At 36.7% G+C, this 23,275-nt stretch overlaps 1 protein-coding gene across 4 annotated transcripts in view; it reads left to right on the forward strand.

Annotated features, from left to right (window-relative positions):
* Positions 1-23,275, forward strand: part of pcdh17 (protocadherin 17) — a 93,867-nt gene that overhangs the window by 24,130 nt on the left and 46,462 nt on the right. For 2 of the 4 annotated variants that reach the window (XM_030121489.1, XM_030121506.1), the window contains exons 3-4: positions 15,069-15,127; positions 15,560-15,732. In XM_030121489.1, the coding sequence (XP_029977349.1) occupies positions 15,069-15,127; positions 15,560-15,732 (232 nt within the window). The remainder of the gene's footprint in view (positions 1-15,068; positions 15,128-15,559; positions 15,733-23,275) is intronic. The other 2 variants (XM_030121497.1, XM_030121515.1) reach the window with 1 other exon arrangement.

A 23,275-nucleotide genomic window follows, 5' to 3' on the forward strand; every position in this document is an offset into this window, starting at 1 on the left:
CTGTGGTTCTGTTTATCTTTCAAATGTTCATTATATTTGGTTTCAGATGCTGCAGCTCTTTCATAATTCATAGTTTGAGTTCTTGTTTATTCAGTATTAATTGTCAGCCTTGTAAATCCAAGCTGGACTGACTGCACATATTCTGACCAAGGAAAAAAAAAAAATCTCACTTTGTGCAGTAATCTACACCTGGCTTTTCTGCCTCCATCCATAATAATATACATTATATAGACTAAATGTTTAATAAATTAATGTTTATTTGCAAGGTAGTATAGCAAACTATTACATGATCAAAAACAAATTAATTTTAACAAAAAAATATCTCTGTTTTGAATGTCTGGGGTCACCAGAAATTAGTGAAAGGTTGGGAACCACTGGTTTATACTGTAAGTTTTCATTGTATTTTTGCTTTAAACTGATCCTATCACATATTTCCCACTGTAACTTATCAACATGGTACACAAAGGTTGCACCTATAGCTTTCATTTAATCAGATCATATATTATTACTCACTGGGGAAGATAGCATTAAACATTAAAATGCCACCCCAACTATCAGACGTGTTGATGGATTTTTCTACACTGTCATCTTCACAGCAGAAATGATAACAACGGAAAACTAGAAGGGGAAAGGCACCTTTACCAAGGCTCCACGGTCTTGTATTTAATCAGGCGTCATCGTTTCCTAAGTTGGAAAAACTACAAAATATCAAGGCACAAGCAATGTAAATATACATGGGTGCTTCTATGAAACTAGTCCCTAAAAACAGCAAGTTTGGAAGCACTTTGGGTCTGTTTTAAACATTAATATTTACTGAGATAAAAGAGAAACTATTTTTCAGATAAAACACATTTTTGTATTTTTTAATTTTCATGAAAATTACGCGCTACTATTTTTTTGAATATCTTTTTATTCTCTCACAGGTACATTTTGGGAATCAAAGTAAATGTGCAAGGCAGAGTGTTTCACAAAAATGACTGTTGCAAAATCACTCAATTTATTTGTGTATAAATGGGCAGGTTCTGCATGTAACATGAGTGGACACAATGGGTTACGCGCAAAACCTGGAATGAGACTGAGATTCATGAAAAACCTACATATCTGGATTAGAAAAACTACTAGGATTGTCAAATTTAACAGTGTCTTTATTTATAGCGGTATATAAGACCATTTACAGCCATGTTTTCCAGATCAAATGCGCTGTCACCTATAGGTAGCTTTTCCTGTCTCAATTTTGGTCCTATTTTTGGCCCCAATATTTTACTAAAAATTCATTGCTATTGTGATGGTTTAGAGGAAGATTATACTTTTTTTTGCATTCATCTGAGGTCATCATTAAGTACATCTTGGGGGGGAAATATGCCTAAATTTCTCTTTTATTATTGGGTCTAAAAAGCTGGCAAAGTACCAGGTACCAAAATGACCCCAGTTTCATACAAGCACCCACAAATGAATTGGTCGGCCCACGGTCTACCTTGCCAACAAGTGTAAGGAAAATCGATGCACCAGTTGTTGTAAAATCTTGATGACAGACAGATAGACACACACACGTTATCACATAACCCCCTTTGGCAGAGCGAACAATGAAATACTTGGCTCCTTGGAGTTAACTTACCCACTAAAAAATGTAGCAAGCCAACAGGAAAGATTAGGTTGCAATAAATTGTTGATTCCAATTGTTTATACTCTTACACACCACAACCTGTATAACGACTGAGATCAGATTAACATTGCATTATCTGAGCCAGAATGGTAATGTCTGAGTAAAAAATTAATGGTTTGTTACTAAATACTCTGTGATCATATACTGTAGCTACTCCTGGAGGATACATGTGAAATCCAATGGGTACAGTTGACTTATGTGACTTAATTAAACACAGCTGAGATCCAAACTTGTTAAAATCTTGTGTTGTCAGATTTTTTCCGATTTTCTGTTATGTGACATAAAATACTACAATACTAGTACTGTATAGAGCCAGAGCATATGGCCAAAACTACTGTCATGGCAAAGATGTGCATATTGGCTGATATCAACAATTACACTGGGTTACAAAAAAATATTTTTTGCAAGTTGTCTAGGTTTTTTCAACTGAATTAGGACCATTTTGCACCGCTAAATCCAAAAATGACATCTGTTTTTCTCAATCAGGTCAGGTTTTTTTGCTAATTTGATTTTGAAAAATTTGATCTTCTCACAAAATTGATTACATTTTTGTAAACTTTATCTTGGTCACCAAGCTTAATACCAAAATAAGATTGGTAAGCACACTTTATGAAACTTGTGACTTGATTCCTGTTAGGTACAATGGTGTATTCACCGCAGATGTAGCAGAATACGTCAGGCTTATTTTTGCAAGATCTTCTAGTCGAAGCCATTTCATTCACCTGTAATATTAAAAAAAACATTAATCCTAAATTGGCAAAAGTGAAATCTTCAGAACTTGTTTATTACAAGAAATATGAAAGAATTTTGTATCATATGATGTGAAAATGCCCATAAATGTAAGCAAAAATATTAAAAAGCCAATATGTAGCATAACTCAGAAAGCTGACCTAATTGAGCAAAATTAATGTGATTTTTGGATTCAGCACAGCAAAATTATCCTAAATCAGCTCAAAAAACTTAAACAACAAATTTGTTGTTGAACAGTGTTATCACAATAGATGTCAAGTCTAAAGGGCAAGGACCTCAGCTCCAGACTGATGCCAGTGTGGAAGTATCTTAACCCTTAGGGGTCCACGGTCACGGGCCCATGACTGAATCACATGACATTTTCAACACATCATAGCATCGGAAGTTGGTCAGATAGACGACTGGAGACAATTGCATTCAAAAGTGTGGACTTGAAACATTCTCCCACTTTTTGTTTGATGTTGATAGAATAGAAAAAACCGGAGATATGATATTTTGAAACCAGAGCAAACAAATGTGAGTAAAAGTATGAAAATGAGGTGGGGGGGCTTTATATTTCTTAACGTATCTTCGTAATTTTTTGTCCTTTTTCAAAATGAAAAAAACTGGCTGAATCTGCAGATTCTAATCCACAGACTGCATTAGCATTATGGGTAAGGGTGAGAATGACCCCACCTGAACCGGATGCAGAAATTGGGAGGACCAGGGGTGAGGAGGAGGAGGAAGGGGGAGAAAACCAAAGAAAACGCCTCTGTAAAGATATGCTTTTATGTCAAATATTTGAGTATAGTTTTAATTTATTACAATTTTGATTTTATATACCTAATATTTGGAACCAATATTTACTTTTAAAGTCTTTGAAATAGTTCGTTAAGCATCTTTGTGTTATTTATGCACTAAATTATATACATTTTTCAAATCGGATTTAATATTTTTTGTGTGTTTTTTGGCCTTTTGTGTTGATATAGTAGGTTAAAGTGAAAAAATAGCAGACAGATGATATAGATGAATTTGTGCTGAAAAAAAAGATACCAAACGTGGGTATCGTAAACATTTCTTTATATAGTACATAAAGGTGAAATCAAAAGTACTCAAAAACGGCCAAATAGGTTCCGACCCTAAAGGTTAATGTTGTAATACCACTCACAGCCACTAGGGTCCAAACAGCCCGGCTCCCATAGACTTACATTGAACTTCTCTAAAGAAACACTAAGTCAATATCTGTTTTTTTTTTTTCCTGCAACATTTTATTTAGACCCTCTGATAACTGATCTGCTTTTTCTCGTTAATTAGGTGTCAGGATAAATATTCTGATTCAATCTGTGCTCAGGTCAATATTACAGCTCCTTCATCTGCTGAGTTGGACATTTGGCATTTCTTTTTATTTAATTAAACTCAGCTCCACTGTAGCTGTGGTTACTAAGTTCCACTTAGAAGACTTTAAAATGCTTTGTAGCCCAGTAGTTGATGGTACTTTAGCATTAGCTCACTTCTGACCCCTCCTGTAGTTCCACCTGTTTTCCAAATATGACAGCAAAAGCCAAACCACAAACTAATATCTTCAAAACATCTCAGACACTAATGTTTGGTGAAAACCGACCAAACCAGACAGTTATTTGTGGCCTCAGTACTGTATATCATGAGTCATCCTGTAATTTTCCACTGACTCTAGATTTAGCTGTGTCAGAATATAATACACTGTCGCACTTGGTCTCTAATACATCAGAGTCATTAAAAAAAATAAATAAGAAAAACAGAATTTCCAACATAAGTCACACCGAATATCATCGTATGCATTAATTTGAGAATTATGTTAAACCAATGTGGCAAACTCTTGCAGTAGACAAAACTTTGCACACTATTTATGCAGGCGATTCAGAATAGTAGATCTGTCTGCATTAAAAACCCTGTTGCAGAGTTTATTCATCATCTCCTGTGGTCTCCTGTGGACCAACAACAAGCAAAAGAAGTAAATTAAGACTGCAACTACCTGATACCAGCAGAAAAAAAAACAGCTACTAAAAAAAAGGACGCACCACACTCCTATACCCAGAATATTCTGTTGGTGGAAACCTATTTTTCACAAAATCCACTGTTGATTATATGATTATATGCTTAGTTAATAGTAATCATTGTTATTTTCAGCCGGACTATTAACTAGAAAGTACGTCCCAGAGTTTCTCATGCCATATAAAGTTGTCAGTGTAGTTTCTATTTTCTCCTCTAGTCGTTCGCTTTTACTGTAGGAATCATGAAAGTATAGATATCAGCTCATGAGCAACGAGCCATCATATATTTAGCCTTTCAGATACATCGCCATCGACGTTTTCAGCTTGAAGTAAAGGGTAAGGCAAAAGGCCACGGTGAAAATGTCACCTAAAAACAGTTTCCTAATATGCACAAGAAGAGTGAATTTTAAAATAGATTAAAACAATAATCTGCTGTTACCTTGACTTTAGCTTTGTCTTGAATTTTTTGAGCTGGTGCGGTTTCTCCTTAAGAACGTTCTTTAATCGTTAAGTGCTGTCTGGAATAATAAGGCGTCCATCTGGATTAATAAGAGCTCACTTTAGTTGAACGGTATTTTCTCCATTTCCCGACATCAGCAGCACTTCCTTACTTGTCTGAATTTCATTTAGACTAGACCTCTTTTAGGTTATTTGGAAGATAGTGGAAGATATTTAGCAGGCAGTAGACTGTTCACTTAAGCCTATTGATTGATTGGTCTGTTATCTTCAGGAAGATGTATAGGACCAGCTAATTAGATTTGATCACTTACAATTGCTCCTCAGCCACTAAGTAATCAATGTAGTCTCATTATTGTCCACTTTCTCCACCCCTTTTTTTTGGTACTTCCTTTATCAACCTTTCATGCTGCTGTTTTAGTCTCCTTTTTCATGCATTTTTGTTGCATCTCCCACTCAATCCCACTGTGTTTTCTTTAAAGTGGAACATATTATTTTTCTTTCCCCAAAATGATTTCATCATGAATAGCACTCAGTGATGATTAATTATTTCCATTCAACACGGTAAACCACTGAACAACACTATAACTACTGATAATGCATCAACTTTTTTAGCCTTTTGTGCGGAAAAAAATATTTGGTGACCAATGATAGATGCATGAATTGACTAATATAGGTTGATTACCGATATTTGGAACTGATTAACCCTTTATAGGGACCTTAGTGTGTTATTGCAGGACATAATAACACTTTATTATTTTTGTGAAATTTTTCAAAATATATTATTGTCATGGTCAACATCAGTGAAGTTACCATATTTGGTTCCTTGCCCATAAGTGGCAAAAAACTAAAGTATATCCAAGAAGCTTCTATGAAACTGGGTACATTTTGATATCGTGGCACTTTGTCAGCTTTTTAGACCCAATAATAAAAAAGAAATGTAGACATATTTCCCCCCAGGATGTACCTAATGATGACCTCAGATAAATGCAAACCAAATTATACTCTTGCTCTGAGTCATCCCAAAATTAATACATTTTTAATCAAATATCAGGGCCAAAAATAGGACCACAATTGGGACATGAAAAACTACCAAGGTGTCAGTGCATTTTATCTTGAAAAAACTGATTGAAATGGTCTTGTATAGCGCTATAAATAAAGACACTGTGTTAAATTTGATGTTTCTAATCCAGACATGCAGGTTTTTCATGATTTGCACGTAACCCATCGTGTCCACTGGTGTTACATGCAGAACCGGCCCATTTAAACAGAAATAAATCCTGAGTGATTTTGCAACAGCAGCCACTTTTGTGAAACACTCTGCCTTGCATAATTAGTTCAATTCCCAAAATGTACCTGTGACAGTATAAAAAGATATTCGAAAAAATAGTGGCACGTAATTTTCATGTCCTTTTTACCGTGTTACATGCGGATTTTTGAAATAATGTAAAGATGTGTTTTATCTGAAAAATAGCTTAAATACAAATATCAATATAATATAATGTGATGTAAAAATATAAATATAAATATAAATATTTATTTTAAAATCGACCCAAAGTACTTCCAAACTTGCTTCATAACATTAGTCTACATCTGGTTTCAACACAGCCCACATGTCCTGTTTTTAGGGACCAGTTTTATTGAAGCACTCATGTAAAAAAAAAAAAAAAAAACATGAAACATGCATTTTCGAACATTAGACCAACATAAGTGCTGATCCAGACACCTGTCCACATCCACATTATCCCTTTGAACATCACTACTTACATTAGTACCATTACTTCATGGTACCTAACGAAGCAGTCATGCTTTGTTATGAGATTGTTGCTTCACTGTAACTTGCAGCTGTCATTGTTTTGTAATGTGTGTGGAAATTACCAAAAATAGTCACTTGCCCAGTAAAGAGTTAATAATCACTTCTGGTGTCATGCTATCACCAGGGTGTGACATTTAGTTGTAGTTTGTAGATCCCCTCCCCTATGGTGGCCGCAAAAATGCAAAAACCTAATGTTGGTTTTGTCTGTTTTGTTTATGTCTACATTCAATTTCTTCTAAATCTTACCCCTCTGCTCAAACCCAACACAGAGAATACACACAGTAATATTTTAACAGTGTTTAATTTTCATTTTTGTATACAACTGGAAATCCATCCATTTTCTGAACCCAGGTTTAGCAATGGTGCTAAATCTGGTGTATTTATGACATTAATATGCACTGTCCCTTTCAAATAAACTAATAAATGAACATGAAACGAGGCGGGGTACAGTCTGCTTCGTCTCTATCACCTTTTTTTATTATATACGCACTTCTGCTACATCGCCTTCACAGTTCTACTGTGTTTTCTTTAACCCAAATTTCTTTGTTTTATCTTTTACCCACGTTTCACAGCTGAATATTGAGCTCCTCTGACAGTTTTCCAAGAGGAATTAAGCACAGCACTCTCTCTCTCTCTCTCTCTCTCTCTCTCTCTCTCTCTCTCTCTCTCTCTCTCTCTCTCTCTCTCTCGGTGGAGACGTAGTTCATCAAATTAAAAACTGCAGCAAGGATCCATTTGACTTCTTGACAAGGTTATGTTGTTTTTGGAGTCGCTCACACCTTCTGACCCAAAGAAATACAAAGAAAAAACGCATACCCACCGAGCGTCGTTGTGTGTTTTTGGGAGACAGTAAAGGACAAATGCATGTATCATCGTACCTAGTGGCATAGATAAAGGAGGAAGCGGGGGGGGGGGGGGGGTCCGGGGGGTTGTACTACTCTCTTCTCTGTGAATAAAAGAGAGCTGTCCAATGATGTGTGAAAGAGACGCTGCACTTTGTCCCCGCTCACCACCTGTACCTAAGATATCAAAAACATGTACATGGACACACATGCGTCCAGACACACACAGAAATGAACACTGGCCCAAAATGCACCAATAAGGCCTGAGAGTAGAATAGCACTCCAATACACTTGTCCCATTTGTTTCAATCGGGCCGGCTGTCTGCTCAGTCAGTCTTACGGTCTCTATGGGAATACAGAATAGAGTGCAGCTTTTTGCACTTGCTCAGCCTCATTCCACTCAGTATCTCACTGACCTCTGCGGCCTTGGTCCACCGACTATATACAACATCATTGGGCCCAATTCAACAGCGTGCTTTTGTGTCTCTCACCCACATTAGCAACCAAACTAACCCTTAGTGATATTTACACAAAGTACCCTGACCCGGCAACACTGGTTTCATCTTACATTCAATGGTTTCAGAGCTTCTCTAAATTGAAATCGTTAAGGTCACACACCCGTATATTAGGTCAATACAGAAGGAAGATTGAAAGACTGAATATACACAGAGCTGTTGTTCAAGCTTAATTCACTTAACTTCTGTTCATTTTAGTTCGGAACTCCCGCAAGAGATAATTAAAACCTTGTAACATCTAATACTCGGTGACGCTTATACTTAATGAATTTATCTACTGTATAATACGTTGTCTAATTACACTGGTCAACAAGAAATTTATTGTTTAACCTTTTCATGCACAGTGGTCACTCCAGTGGACAGTTCTTCTACAGCTGTTCTCTTGTATATTCAGGGGTTTTGTTGTTCTTTTCATTGTTTTTTTTGTTTTTTTTTAACACATATCTTTATTAACCCTTTCATGCATGAATTATGAGAACCTTAGTCAAGATTTTTTTTTCTGGAGTCTTTTTATACCTCCTTAGGAATAAAAAAAAAATTACGATCGAGTTTTTTTTTTTTCATGTTACATGAGTTACAAAAATGTCCATGCATGTAATTTTTTAAGTAAAGAAATATATATTTAAAACCCAATATCAGAAAGTAAAATGAAAACAATGAAATAAAAACATTTTTAAGGCTGCTAATTTGATGTTTTCACGCATTTTAACATTCTCTAATGCTAGTTATTACCTCATATAATATGCAGAAAACAACTCTTTTTGTCTAACAAATAACAACTGATTTACACTTAAAAATGTTACTGCAGATCAGGTTTATCAAGAACAGCAACGTTATAGTAATGGTATGAATTGCAGTGTATTATGGGATGTTGCACAAGTGTCCACTGTGTTGGCTCATATGGAACTAAAACTACAAAACCTATGAATATACAAGAGAACAGCTGGAGAAGAACTGCCCACTATAGTGACCACAATGCATGAAAGGATTAAAGTTTTAAGACACTACATATCTTTTCTTACATGAATTGGTAACATTATGTAGATCTCTCCTGAGCGTAAACCCCCATAATCACAAGCCCTCTCCATAGTTTTCACACAATGTATCAGTAAATACATATTTCTGTGCGTCAAAAATTAAACATGTGGTGTCCAGCTGAGTGAACATTTTTGCAACTTCATGAAAAATAGGTTCATAAGATTTTTTTTTTTATTATTATTTGTATGTATTTTTTTTTTTTAATTGTTTAAATAATTTTTATGTATTTATTTTTTATTTATTTTTCAGAAGAAAATTTTCAATCGCGTTGCTTTTTTCATGCCTAAAGAGGAATAAAAACACTCAGGAAAAAATTTTGATTAAGGTTCTCATAATTGTGTGCATGAAAGGGTTAAGTTTTTTGAGCTGATTTTGGATAATGTTGGTGTGCTGAATCCAAAAATCACATTAATTTTGCTCAATCAGGTCAACTTTCTGAACTATGCTACATATTGGCTTTTTAACATTTTTGCTTACATTTATGGGCATTTTCACATCATATGATACAAAATTCTTTCATATTTCTTGCAATAAACGAGTTCTGAAGATTTTACTTTTGCCAATTTAGGATTAATGGTTTTTTTAATATTACAGGTGAATGAAATGACTTCGACTAGAAGATCTTGCAAAAATAAGCCTGACGTATTCTGCCACATCTGCGGTGAATACACCATTGTACCTAACAGGAATCAAGTCACAAGTTTCATAAAGTGTGCTTGCCGATCTTATTTTGGTATTAATTATTATATTTTGTGAGAAGATCAAATTTTTCAAAATCAAATTAGCATAAAAACCTGACCTGATTGAGAAAAAAAGATGTCATTTTTGGATTTAGCGGTGCAAAATGGTCCTAATTCAGTTGAAAAAACCTAAACAACTTGCAAAAAACATTTTTTGTAACCCAGTGTTATACAGTCTCGGAAAAAATTATTAGACCATCAAAAGTCATCAAAAACAATGGTAATGCAATCCAGTACTAACTCCTGTGTGTATCATGTGACTAAAACAGACAGAAAAGAAAACATGGAATGCCTAAAACTACTGTTTTTGTCAGTACAATGCCATAGAAATTGATGGAAGAACTGAAGTGATTTTGTTTTTTATCAAGAAAACATAGAAAATGGATAGATATCAGCTCTGAAATTAATCTCTTATGAGCTATTTTTGTTGTTATTATATTTGCCCAAACAAATGTACCTTTAGTTGTACCGGGCATTAAAATGAACAAGAAATTGAAGAAAACAAAGGTGGTCTAATAATTTTTTCTGCAACTGTATATTTGAGCCATGTTGTTAATAAAAAATACTCTACTTATTGTTTCCCGTAATACTCATCCATTTATGTTGAAGGTCACCAGATCACAATGTGTAATCTACTATTGATCATCTGAATTATGGCCAAATTCAGGCGTTTTCAATCTTGCAAGCTTTGTTTGTAATTCACTTTGGAAGAAAAGGTAATGATATCATATACAGGGTGGGGAAGCAAAATTTACAATGAACATTTAGTTGTTTTTTCTCAGCAGGCACTACGTCAATTGTTTTGAAACCAAACATATATTGATGTCATAATCATACCTAACACTATTATCCATACCTTTTCAGAAACTTTTGCTCATATGAGTAATCAGGAAAGCAAACGTCAAAGAGTGTGTGATTTGCTGAATGCACTCGTCACACCAAAGGAGATTTCAAAAGTAGTTGGAGTGTCCATAAAGACTGTTTATAATGGAAAGAAGCGGATGACTATGAGCAAAACTATTACGAGAAAGTCTGGAAGATACTATTAAAGAAGAATGGGAGAAGTTGTCACCCGAATATTTGAGGAACACTTGCGCAAGTTTCAGGAAACGTGTGAAGGCAGTTATTGAGAAAGAAGGAGGACACATAGAATAAAAACATTTTCTATTATGTACATTTTCTTGTGGCAAATAAATTCTCATGACTTTCAATAAACTAATTGGTCATACACTGTCTTTCAATCCCTGCCTCAAAATATTGTAAATTTTGCTTCCCCACCCTGTATACAGTCGTGGAAAAAATTATAAGACCATCAAAAGTCATCAAAAACAATGGTTATGCAATCAAGTACTAACTCCTGTGTGTATCATGTGACTACAATGCCATAGATATTGTATAATTTTTTTGTAACCCAGTGTTATTATAACACTACTGAACATACTAGCCAGTGTTTATCGCTTCCCCCTCCCTCCTTCCCTCAGATTACCCAGTTATTCATTGTAAACTTGGACTGGGAAAGCGAAAAGCAGCCCATACTGGCCGTTATCGATCCATTAATTGGAAAGTGGCCCATTGTAGTGGAAGGGCCGGGTAGTATAAACAGACAGGAAGAGATGGAGGCTTAAGATCAAGCCTGGACTCTAATTGGCAGGAAAGAGGTTTCTATGAAGTGGTGTAATGTGCTTTTTATTGGCTTGTGTGTGTGTAAGTGTCTTTGTGAGTGTTTGTGGGTCGGGGTTGGGTATGGAATACATTCTACATAAAGTGGAACATATTATTTTTCCTTTCCAAATAAAAAAAAAAAAGAAGAAGAAAAGAAATAAGCTTCCATTGCGAATATCACTCAGCGGTGATTAATTATTTCCATTGAGTATATTAACAAAGATACTTTTACACTAAAGCGCAGTAGAGCATTGTCATTTGATGAACAATACTTGCAGTTAGTGCCAATGGGTGAACTTTTTCAGCCTTTTGTGGGCTAAAAATAGTTGGCGGCCAATCATAGATATTTGTATTGATTGATATGGGTTTACAGCAAGATTGATGACAGATATTTGGAACTGATTAATTCAAATGTATGGCGTCATAGTATCTCTGATGTGTGAGTTATTGAAATCTAGCAGTTACAGATCTCCTATAGTGGCTGCAAAAAAACAAACAAACAACAAAAAAAACAGTGTTGGCTTTGTTTGCGCTGGTCTTTTTAATAATAGCTCTAGATGACATTATTTCGACAACTACTTTTTTATAAAATCCTCTGCTCAACTCCAGCACAGGAAGTACACTCAGTCCTATCTGGACAGTTTTTATTGTTAAGTTTTGCATAGAATTGGCCATCTATCTATCATCCATCCATCCATGCACTCATCATTCATCCATCCATCCATCCATCCATGCACTCATCATCCATCCATCCATCCACCCACCATCATCCATCCATCCATCCATCCATCCATCCATGCACTCTGCACTCATCATCCATCCATCCATCCATCCATCCATCCATTCATCATCCATCCATCCATTCATCATCCATCCATCCATCTATCCATCCATCCACCCACCCACCATCCATCCATGCACTCATCCATCCATCCGTCCATCCATTCATCATCCATCCATCCATCTATCCATCCATCCACCCACCCACCATCCATCCATGCACTCATCCATCCATCCATCCATCATCCATGCACTCTGCACTCATCATCCATCCATCCATCCATCCATCATCCATGCACTCTGCACTCATCATCCATCCATCCATCCATCCATCCATCCATCCAAACCATCCATCATCCATCCATCCATCCATGCACTCATCATCCATCCATCCATCCATCCATCCATGCACTCATCCATCCATCCATCCATCCATCCATCCATCATCCATGCACTCTGCACTCATCATCCATCCATCCATCCATCCATCCAAACCATCCATCATCCATCCATCCATCCATGCACTCATCATCCATCCATCCATCCACCCACCATCATCCATCCATCCACCCACCCACCCACCCATGCACTCATCCATCCATCCATCCATCCATCCATCCATCCATGCACTCTGTACTCATCATCCATCCATCCATCCATCCATGCACTCTGCACTCATCATCCATCCATCCATCCACCCACCCACCATCCATCCATGCACTCATCCATCCATCCATCCAGCCAGCCACCCACCCATCCATCCATCCATCCATCCATCCATCCCAGTTACTAAAGTGTAAAATGATTTTTTTTTTTCCATTTCACTGATGATGGCTACTTCTTGTGACACATGCTCAGTCACTTAGTGATGCAGGGAGGACATAGATGAAGACCACTGAATATCAAAGGTGCATTTCTCAGTGAATTTATATAATCTCAAAACAAAATCCTGATAATTGTAAAATGCTGAATATCACATAATCGATCTGTCTCTGGTTAGATATGCATTTCACATGCACACATGGGGAATGTAAATGAAACATTAATTATTGAAAGGAAAGCTATGTATGTTAATATACTTTCATCTTTATCAGATCTGAAGCTCACAGGGCTGAGATGATTGAAAAGTACATCCAAGGATGAGTCCCTGGTTGTGAAAGTACAGAAGGGGCACATCAATATAAAGACTTCCATCTATCCTTTTTTTTTTTTTTTTTTATTTCTGAAAAACTCAGGCTGTTATTATTTCAATGCCAAACGATTTCAAACATTTATTCTTCTCTTACTCTGTGGTCAGATTCCAGTCTTTGATATATTCTGTGGGTGTTTTCTTTTAATCTTGGTGAAGGCTGAGGTGGAATAGAATGTTAAGGTGGAGATAAACGTGTTGGCAAAAGCATGGAAGGTCAAAGTACTGCGGTGGCCTGTCTGACCTTCACACACCCTTTTTCATACTGAGCCACCGCAGAGCACGGATGACATTGAAATACTCTATTGACTGTGAGTCAAGCTGTGCATGTGAAAAACCCTGGCACAAGGAAGCATTACTCACTAAACATGACATTTTGCTGCTATCAATTCAAGACAGAGAGTTGTGCACTACATATAGTAATTATTTGTGTTACTATGATGAATACCTCTACAACAGCATGAAAGCTATTTCTCTGGAAGGCATTTGTTTCCATCCATCTTAACCGTACCCAGTAGAGACTATAATAATACTAACAAATTTTGACACATTTGTTTTTAGCTTTAGGTTTTCTTTGTGTTGTATGGTGGAGCTCATTTGCCTTTTCATTTTGTTTTAACAATCAAATAGAACAGAAGAAGTAACATGTGTTCCTGTAAATGTCACAAAGCATCTTGGGTTGTTGTGACCTTTTATTTAGATAGACGTGATTAAAAACGTTCATATTTGGCGCTTGGGTGTAATTAATAAGAGATAGACAATGAGAGACACATTTTTCAGTGCCAATGTGATTGATCCAGTCTGTAACGTGCCGCTGCATTCGGTGCTTAGGGTTGAGAACTGTTTGTGCTGTTTCTGCTTTACAGGCTCTGGTTTGCAGTGGTTTTCTATTATACCCTGGGTTGTCAAGGCATACCGTACTGTGTCTTTGTATATGAGTTCGCTGTTTTTTTTTTTCTAGTGCTCTTCCTGTTCAGCTTTGCTTGCACGTGTGCGCTTGTGTGCACAAGTGCGGGTGTGTGTTTGCTCTATTGATCTACATAGCTTGAATCCCCCTGTGTATGATCTGGTTGCTTCGTATCAAGTGAACTCCACATGGTTCAACACATATGAGCTCGGATTTTTTTCACCAACTTTCACAATTTTCCTGTTTGTGTGAAAATAAAAAAAGAGCAGTGTCACAACTGTGTGTCGCAGAAATGTTGTTAAAGAAACTAACAAATTGCACTTTAATTTGTGTTAAAAAAAAAATAGTGTCGCGAGCTAGTTAATGGATGATTAGTTGGTGCTTCAACACAGTAACGGCAAAGTTTCCCTGTGCTCATCAAGCCTATTGTACCAGCAACAGTTAACAATTGTGTATCTGCCAGTTTTAATGTTTAATTTTGTGCTTTACTGTTCAATGGCTAATTAGCCTTCTTTATGTTGTAAATAAAATGTGCAAGCATAAAAGATACACCCTCATTATTTTGTTTGCCCCTACTCCATCATGTACTTTATTTTTATCTGTATATAATTAATCATATGTCACAAGGAGATCTTGTTTCACAGCAGGACTCATTTCCACAGAGCCCAGTACATACTTCTTTTTCTCTCTCTCTTCCACAGACGGACAATTTCCCCACTGAGCCTAATTATATGGGTAGCAGACAGCAGTTTGTTCAAAGGTAAGAGTTGGGATCTATAACTATCACTACATCCCAGACTTTTTGTTTTCCTCCGATAGTCCCCGCGCACTACCATAACAACAGGAAGTATACTGACAATTAATTTCACTTGAGTCATAGTGAAGAAATAAGCTGCATTTACATCCAATCAGGTTTAAAATGGGTCATTACTGTAATTTTATTGTCTCTATTGCGTATATATGATCGCCAATCCTTAGTTCATACTCCAGCAGCGACTATTGCGGTGTTTTAATACGTTCAAAATAATGTTATTATAATTTTGTCTTGTTTTACTTAAGCATTCAGAGATGCTCATGAATGTTTCATCCTGTCTTCAAACATCCACTGAGGCAAAAAAAAAAAAAAAAAAAGCTTTTAAAATTCGCAGCAACAGACTGTATACTAATGCTCTTTTTTTGTTTGTTTGTCTAGTAGTTCGACATTTAAAGACCCAGAGCGAGCCAGCCTCAGAGACAGTGGTCATGGTGACAGCGACCAGGCTGACAGCGACCAGGACACCAACAAAGGCTCCTGCTGCGATATGTCTGCAAAGGAGGCCCTCAAGTTGAAGGCGACGGGCGTAAAACCACCACCTCTGGAGCAAGGTGAGAGCCTCATTGGCGTATTTGACTGCACGGTAAATGAAAAACAACACAGACGAAACACACGACAACCAAATGCCTACCGGTTTATTTCCTCGTGCCACAGTTATTTGGATTAACAATTTATTTTTTGACTTGCCTGGACGCTCACAATCTGAACTTATACAGTCCTCGGTGACTTTATTGTCTTCTACTTTGTTCTCTTCACTTTTCTTATTTAATGTGTGATTGTGTGTGTGTGTGTGTGTGTGTATTTGAGGTGTGAGCGAATGCGCAGTCTATACACGTCCTCAGTTTATCAAAGCAGACAAGCCCATTATGTTTTTATAAGCCCAACTACTTCAGCCTCTCCATTTAGTCCCCCTTCCCTGAGCACCCATCTCTGAAACTTTGATAATGGAACATGGAAAATGACTTAGTGAGCGGCAGGCGATGTAGCTTCGTAGTGTGGTGATTAAATATGAATAATTATTCTAAGCGCAGTGGGTCGGGCAGATTACACATGACATGTGTAGAACAATAACTCCCCAGATGTGAAGTGTTGCAGTCCTCTTCACCTCAGCCATCTTGCATGATTAGTGTAAGGCCAGGAAACGGAGGAAAACCAACATCGTATGTAGGTTTATGGAGAACTAAGCGAATTGAATGTATGGTAAATTTTTCACCGTAGCTTTAACCAGTCATGTCCTGTACCTCGGTATCTCGGTTTGGGCCATTACCTGCTTGGCAAAACAGATATTTTCACAGAAATACAAATACACTGAAGTCTCCACACCAAGAAGTATGTATCTCGCTGACTGTGTGGAGAAGTACAGCGCTGTATACTGAACATGGATTCTCTGTAATGGTGCTATTAATCCAGATAACAGAAGGGCTCTTTTACTCCTTACGCTAGGACAACGACATTTTGTGCGACACTCTGTGCTGCAATATGTACGTCTGACTAAATAGCTTCTTTTTTCCTTTTCATTGGTTTTCAGAATGAAAAAAAAGCCATACATGTTGGCAAGAGAAATTGGCCAATTAAAAAGCCCCATATGTTTCTCATTTTGGAAATGTTCACATTTAATTGTCCATGAGGGACTTGGAGAATCGCATTTATGAACAGGGCACACATGACAAAGTGAGCCAAGGTGGTGTCAGGCTGCTCTGGTGTAGTCAGTCAATAAAAAAAAAAAAAAAAAAAAAAGAAAAGTCCAGGTGAGACTCTGTTGGTGATTGTGTGCGGTTACTGCCTACCAGCACAAACAGCAGCCTCTGTATCCACATTTCTGTGAGCCGCCTTCGATCATTATCCTTTTGATGGTCAAACCCCCCCCCCCCAAAAAAAAAGAGACCTAAGCCGTTGGAAACTAACGGTTATAACCTGCCTTTTTCTGTTTTGTCACTCATCGCTGCCCCTCTCGTTTATTCTCACCCTCCGCTGTGTTTTCACCCTTGCTCCACGACTTTTGTTCCACTTCTTCACTTCTCCTTGTTTGGGGAAATCGATTGATGTGAGATTAGACAGTTAACCGGCTGCAGCTGGCTGTGTTTAGCCAATAACATGAGGGCTTAGCTCAGCTTTAAGGTGGGGGGTTGGGGGTGGGGCAGGTGCAGGAGCAGGAGGCCGGGGCATGTTGCAAGAGCAGTGATGAGAAAGGAGGTGTGGTCCTCAGGACTTTGGCACTATTTCAGTGTGTCTCTATTAAGTGGCCAAAATACCAGTTGAATGTCCATAAGCAGCACATTCTGCTTTATATCCAAGGGAGTATTTACAACATATTATTAATCTGCTGCATTTAGTCCGCTCAGGGAGGTATAATTTTGTATTTTATTTCTGTTTTGCTGTTTAAAATAAATCACACGGCAGAACCCCATGTACAGATACAGTTCAATGGCTACTTAATGAGGCTTAGGAAAAAAGGAAATTGAAATATGAGAATGGAAAGTAAATAGAGTGTACTTTGCTGCTCTAAATTTAATTATCTAAAATCATTATCACTGGTTTTAATCCATTTCCTTATGTTATATATGATACTGTGTAAAAGTCCTGAGCCAACATTAGGTTTGTTGGTTTAGTAAAGTTGTACTGACCACACATATGCTTTTCTCAGTCTCTGTATTCGTATCCAATCTGGATATATGTGAAGTATATACAGCAGGAAAAACAGCTTCTATAAACCAAAGTGATCATATTTAGTGTAATCTGTCTTTAAACCTTTCATGCATAGTGGTCACTACGGTGGACAGCTATTCTACAGCTGTTCTCTTGTATATTCATGGATTTTGTTGTTCTTTTCGTTGTTTTTTTACACATATCTTTATTAGAGTGTTAAGACACTACATGTCTTTTCTGACATGAATTGGTAACATTATGTAGATCTCTCCTGAGGATAAACCCCCATAATCACAAGCCCTCCCCACAGTTTTCACACAATTTATCAGTAAATACATGTTTCTGTGTGTCAAAAATTAAACGTGTGGTGTCCAGCTGAGTGGATATTTTTGCAACTTCATGAAAAATAGGTTCATGAGAATTTTATTGTCATTATTACTTTTTTAATGTATTTTATATTTTTTTTATCATTTTTATTTTATTTATTTATTTATTTTTATTTATTTTTCAGAAGAAAATTTTCTATCACATTGTTTTTTTTCATGCCTAAAGAGGAATAAAAACACTCAGGAAAAAATTTTGAATAAGGTTCTCATAATTCGTGCATGAAAGGGTTAAACGTTTGTTCCTAAAATAGGAGGTTTATTGCATTAATTCTCTGTTATATATCAGGTTTGATCTTTGTCTTTTTTTTATTTATTTATTTATTTATTTTTTATTTAGTGCTAGACAACGATCATGACAGGGGCAACAAAAAATAAAAGACAAAACATCTGGCATATTAATTCATAGACTTCGAGAAATACAAGTTTATAGACGCAAGACAAGACAGAATAATTCAAGGACATTAAACAAAACAAAGACGGGTGCAAACAGAGGGATATTTAGAGGTGAGTTTGTTTGTATGTGTGTGTACGATTATGATTATTTTGTGTGGGTGGGGCATATTCAGGTGGAGACAGGAGGGAATAAAAAAAAAATGACAGTCTAATAAGTAAAAGGGTCAAAATAGATGAGTATACAAAAATGACCAATCAGTGAGGGGTTTTAAATAATAGTAGAGAAAGAAAATTAAGGATTAAAAACAGTATTAACAGGTCGGATGTTTCTAACTGTTTGTGCAGCTTCATGTCATGGGGTCAGGGGTCACACTAAATCGTGACCTTAACCTTTAGAACCCATTTAGCTCCATTTTTTTGTGCATTTTGCACATATTCCATATAGTTTCTTTCATCTGAAGAAAAGCAAAACAGAAATATACGTACAGAAAATATGTATGCTCATTTCCATCCTGCAAAAACTACAATGTTAAACGTGGCCAAAGACTTTTGCACAGTACTGTACATGAAGGAGCTCCTCATGTAAGCACATAGTTATACCTGTTTATGGATGCAAATACATTGTAAATGGATCCCGTCATTGATCACTGTCCATGAGATTGTCTCCTACACCTTTATTTTCTTAACCCTTAGTCAGGGTCACAGCCCCATGACCGAATCACATGACATTTTCAACATGTCGTAGCATCGGAAGTCGGTCACGTAGATGAGTGGGGACAATTGCATTCCAAAGTGCAGACTTGAAACACTCTCCCACTTTTTATTTGATGTTGATAGAACAAATATAACCAGAGATATGAAGCTTTGAAACCGAAGCAAACAAACGTCAATAGAAGTATGAAAATGAGGTGGGCGGGCATTATATTTCTGGCCATATCTTCGTCGTTTTTTGTCTTTTTTCAAAACTGAAAAAAATTGGCAGAATCTGCAAATTCTAATCCACAGACTACATTATTATTGCAGGTAGGGGTGAGAATGACCCCCACCTGAACCAGATGCAGAAACCGGAGAAAACGCCTATGTAAAGATATGGTTTTATGTCAAATATTTGAGTATAGTTTTAATTTATTACAATTTTAATTTCAAATACCTAATATTTGGAACCAATATTCACTTTTTAAGTCTTTGAAAAGGTACGTTAAGCATTTTTGTGTTATTTATGCAGTAAATCATACAAATTTTTCAAATCGGATTTTATATTTTTTGTTCGTTTTTTGTCCTTTTGTGTCGATACAGTAGGTTAAAGTGAAAAAATAATAGACAGATAAGATAGATGAAGTTGTGCTGAAAAAAAAAAGATACCAAACATGGGTATAGTAAACATTTATATGTAGTATATTAAGGCAAAATCAAAAGTACTCAAAATAGGCTCAGAAGTCTTCCTATCTGAAGTCCTAAGCATGTAGATTAAATCCTAACCAGTCTTCAGCCCTGTTTTTATCCATCATATAGTCAGTACTGCAAATACTAATGTTTTAAATGTCATTTGAGAGGATACAGAAATCAGAAAAGAGTAATATAACCTGCTAGTGCTGTTAAGTATTTCTGGAGATGAGAAAGAAAAAAAAACACCTTGGCTTTTGTAATCTCTTCAAATAAATAATATGAAGTGTAGTCATTTCAAGCTCTGTAATGGTAAGGTTTAAGAAACTCAAAAATACCAGACAAGGTTGGATTAAAGGTTATTTAGTATAAAAGATCATTTTTGACCAAATATGTGTGAAATTTGAACAACAGACAATGAGTTTATTCATATGAAATTGACATAATGGATTTAATAATGATCAGAGACTGAAACAGTGTGTGTTAACTCATTTATCCACCTGTCTGAGTCAAGGTGTGGCCTGGTTATTGATGTTAAATGGGAGATTCCAACAGGTGAACGTCTTTGACCACACAGAGCATGCAGCCTGTTTTCGATTTTATTTGAAGTAAAAAAAAAATACTGTTTAAAGAAGAAACAGCATCTATGTTTTATTGAATATCATGGTGTGAGTCAGAGGCAGAACCCCCGCAAGGATGGCGGAGAATGTTAAAGAGCTGAAGCTAAGTAATAAGCAAAGACATGCTCTAGCCAACACATGCGGTTTGGAGGAAACTCAGCGGTTTGATAAAGCTTTATGAATTAATGTGTTGACTGCCAGTATATCGAAAAAACAGTTTAACTTCTGTGTGATAATAGTTGTTAAAAGGCCAGTTCTCACAGATAAAACAGCCTCAGAAGACAAAGCGATTCTGCAAACACTGTCACGAACAGTATTTTAACTTGATATGCATGTAAAATAATTGGCTCTAAGATTTACTTAGTAAGAGATGATATAAATATATCCTCCACAATCTCACCTTGCAGGGTATATTATTCTCACAAGATCAATAAGACTTTACAGCGAGATTTAAGATCTTGGCTACATCAGGAGTTTCTGCAGTGTAGGTTGTGGCCTACCATATTTGTGTCTGATTTCTCATTTTTCTTAAGACTTTGTTTTTTTTTTAATTATAGTTTTTTTTCTCTCTCAATTTCAGCTCTGTGGTACAGTGTTCAGAACTAAAAAACACGCAGCATCTTATTTTCATGCTTGTATTTAATCTCCGCCTCTGATGTTCACTTGTGTATCCTTCCAGACAGCGTAATCTGGACAGCTCTACACCAGAGACCGGCCTCAAATTGATTAATTAGCGCTGCAAAATTGGTGGCAATGTATTAATTAAGCTTAAGTATATCGAATGCATTTTTGCCAGTTTTAAACAGCGATTAATTCATGCTCCAACATGCCTGCAGCAGTCGTTGATACGGGCTTGTCTGGCTCCGGCGGAGTTGCTGGCAGCACATCGCTCGCCTCTGTGGAGATGACTGCCATAGCTGCTATCACGAACAGACAGGCAGCAGTGGTGTAGGGAGATGTAACCCACTGATAGGGCTGTCCGAGGAAATGGATAGAGAGGGATGATGGAAGAGGAGGAGGAGGAGGTGGAGGAGGAGGAGCAGCGGCGTGTAGGGATGGTATTGTGTTGGCCGTACCAGCTGACCTGTTCTAATTAGCGGTGATTGGAGTGTGATTAACAAACTGCCTCCTGCCTTCTTTTAAAGGGATGCATGAGTGGGACTTGGAGGTGGGGGTGGGGGGGGGTGGGGGTGAGGCGGCAGGAGGGGGATGTGATATTACAAGGACAGCATGGGTACAGTGAGGGGAGACAGCCTGAGATCTGACAGTGCAGTAGTAGGCGATGAAATGGACTTTTCCCTGTTATTTGTGGCAGGGTGATAGAAACCCCCACCCCCACATCATCCAGCAGCATCCCTTAGCTGGTGAATAGCTTAAATAAGGGAAATGTCATGCTTTGTCAATTGCACTAACACAAGCAAACTCCTGCACATACACATCCAAACAATAAAGTAAGTACACACATATACGTACACACACTATCCACACAAAATCCAGACAGTATATTGTGTTGCTCAACAAAATTTATATTTAATGTACATGATGAGTCCAGTCTGTAGGTGGTAACTAATTCATAGAACCACTGTCGATGGACTCGTTCAACTTGGATGTATATACAGTATATATACTGTACGTGTGTGGTTTGTTTTCCACAGTACACTGCTTGTTAGTGGAATATCTGTCCATAATGGAATAAAAAATTATTTTGTTCCAGGTGAATATTTTAGTTAAAACTAGGGAAGGAGCAGTTGCGAAATTCTTGGCTGATGCTGATACCATTATTTAAAATGACATTTTGGCCGATTTGGCAATTCCAATGTTACTCTCTGTTTCTTTTTTAACACGGCCTCCCCAAAGGGGAGGTAAGGGATATTGTTTTTGGTTTGGTTTGTTTGTTTGTTTGTAAGTAATTAAGTAAGTAAAGCTTTATTTATATAGCTCTTTTTAAAACAATAAGGTCAAGGTTACTTTATTTATACCTGTAGGTAGATTTGTTTTGCAGTCTAGGTGATTGCCTTGGCTTTACAACAACACATACATTGAACATGCAAGACAGGTACTTGATCACGCTTACAGACAGGACAAAAAGACAGGACAAAAAGTGCTCAGTGTTCCACCATTCATCGGTATAGCAGCATGGATAAGTAAAAGAATAAAATACATAAGATCAAATAAATAAAAACAAGATGCAATAAAACACAATAAAAAACCAGAAAAGATAAAACATATGTTACAAAGTGCTTCACATAAAGGAGAGATAAATAAGAACAAATAAATCTAATCAAATCAAATTTTATGTAAAGTTATCTTATGACACTTTACATATAGAGTTGGTCAGGACCAGACTCTAAGCCAATTTACAGAATTTGAAGAATTTCTTTGTTTGTTTGTTTGTTAACACTTTAGCAGCAAAACTATCGGTTCAGTTCGTACCAAATTGGGTTTATAGATTGACCCACTGTTCCCAAAATGTAATCACATCTATTCTGGGTCAGTGGAAAAGTCCAAATTTTTTATGATTTTTTTTTTTTAACTTCCTCATTTACTTATAATGGATAAAATTTCACATGTCTCTAGCAGCAAAACTATTGGTTGAATTCACACCAAACTGGGTTTATAGATTGCCACTGACCCAGAATAGATCTGTTTACATTTTGGGAAAAGTA

The sequence above is a fragment of the Sphaeramia orbicularis genome, chromosome 3 (genome assembly GCF_902148855.1).
Source record: "Sphaeramia orbicularis chromosome 3, fSphaOr1.1, whole genome shotgun sequence".
In the NCBI taxonomy this organism is placed as follows: domain Eukaryota; kingdom Metazoa; phylum Chordata; class Actinopteri; order Kurtiformes; family Apogonidae; genus Sphaeramia; species Sphaeramia orbicularis.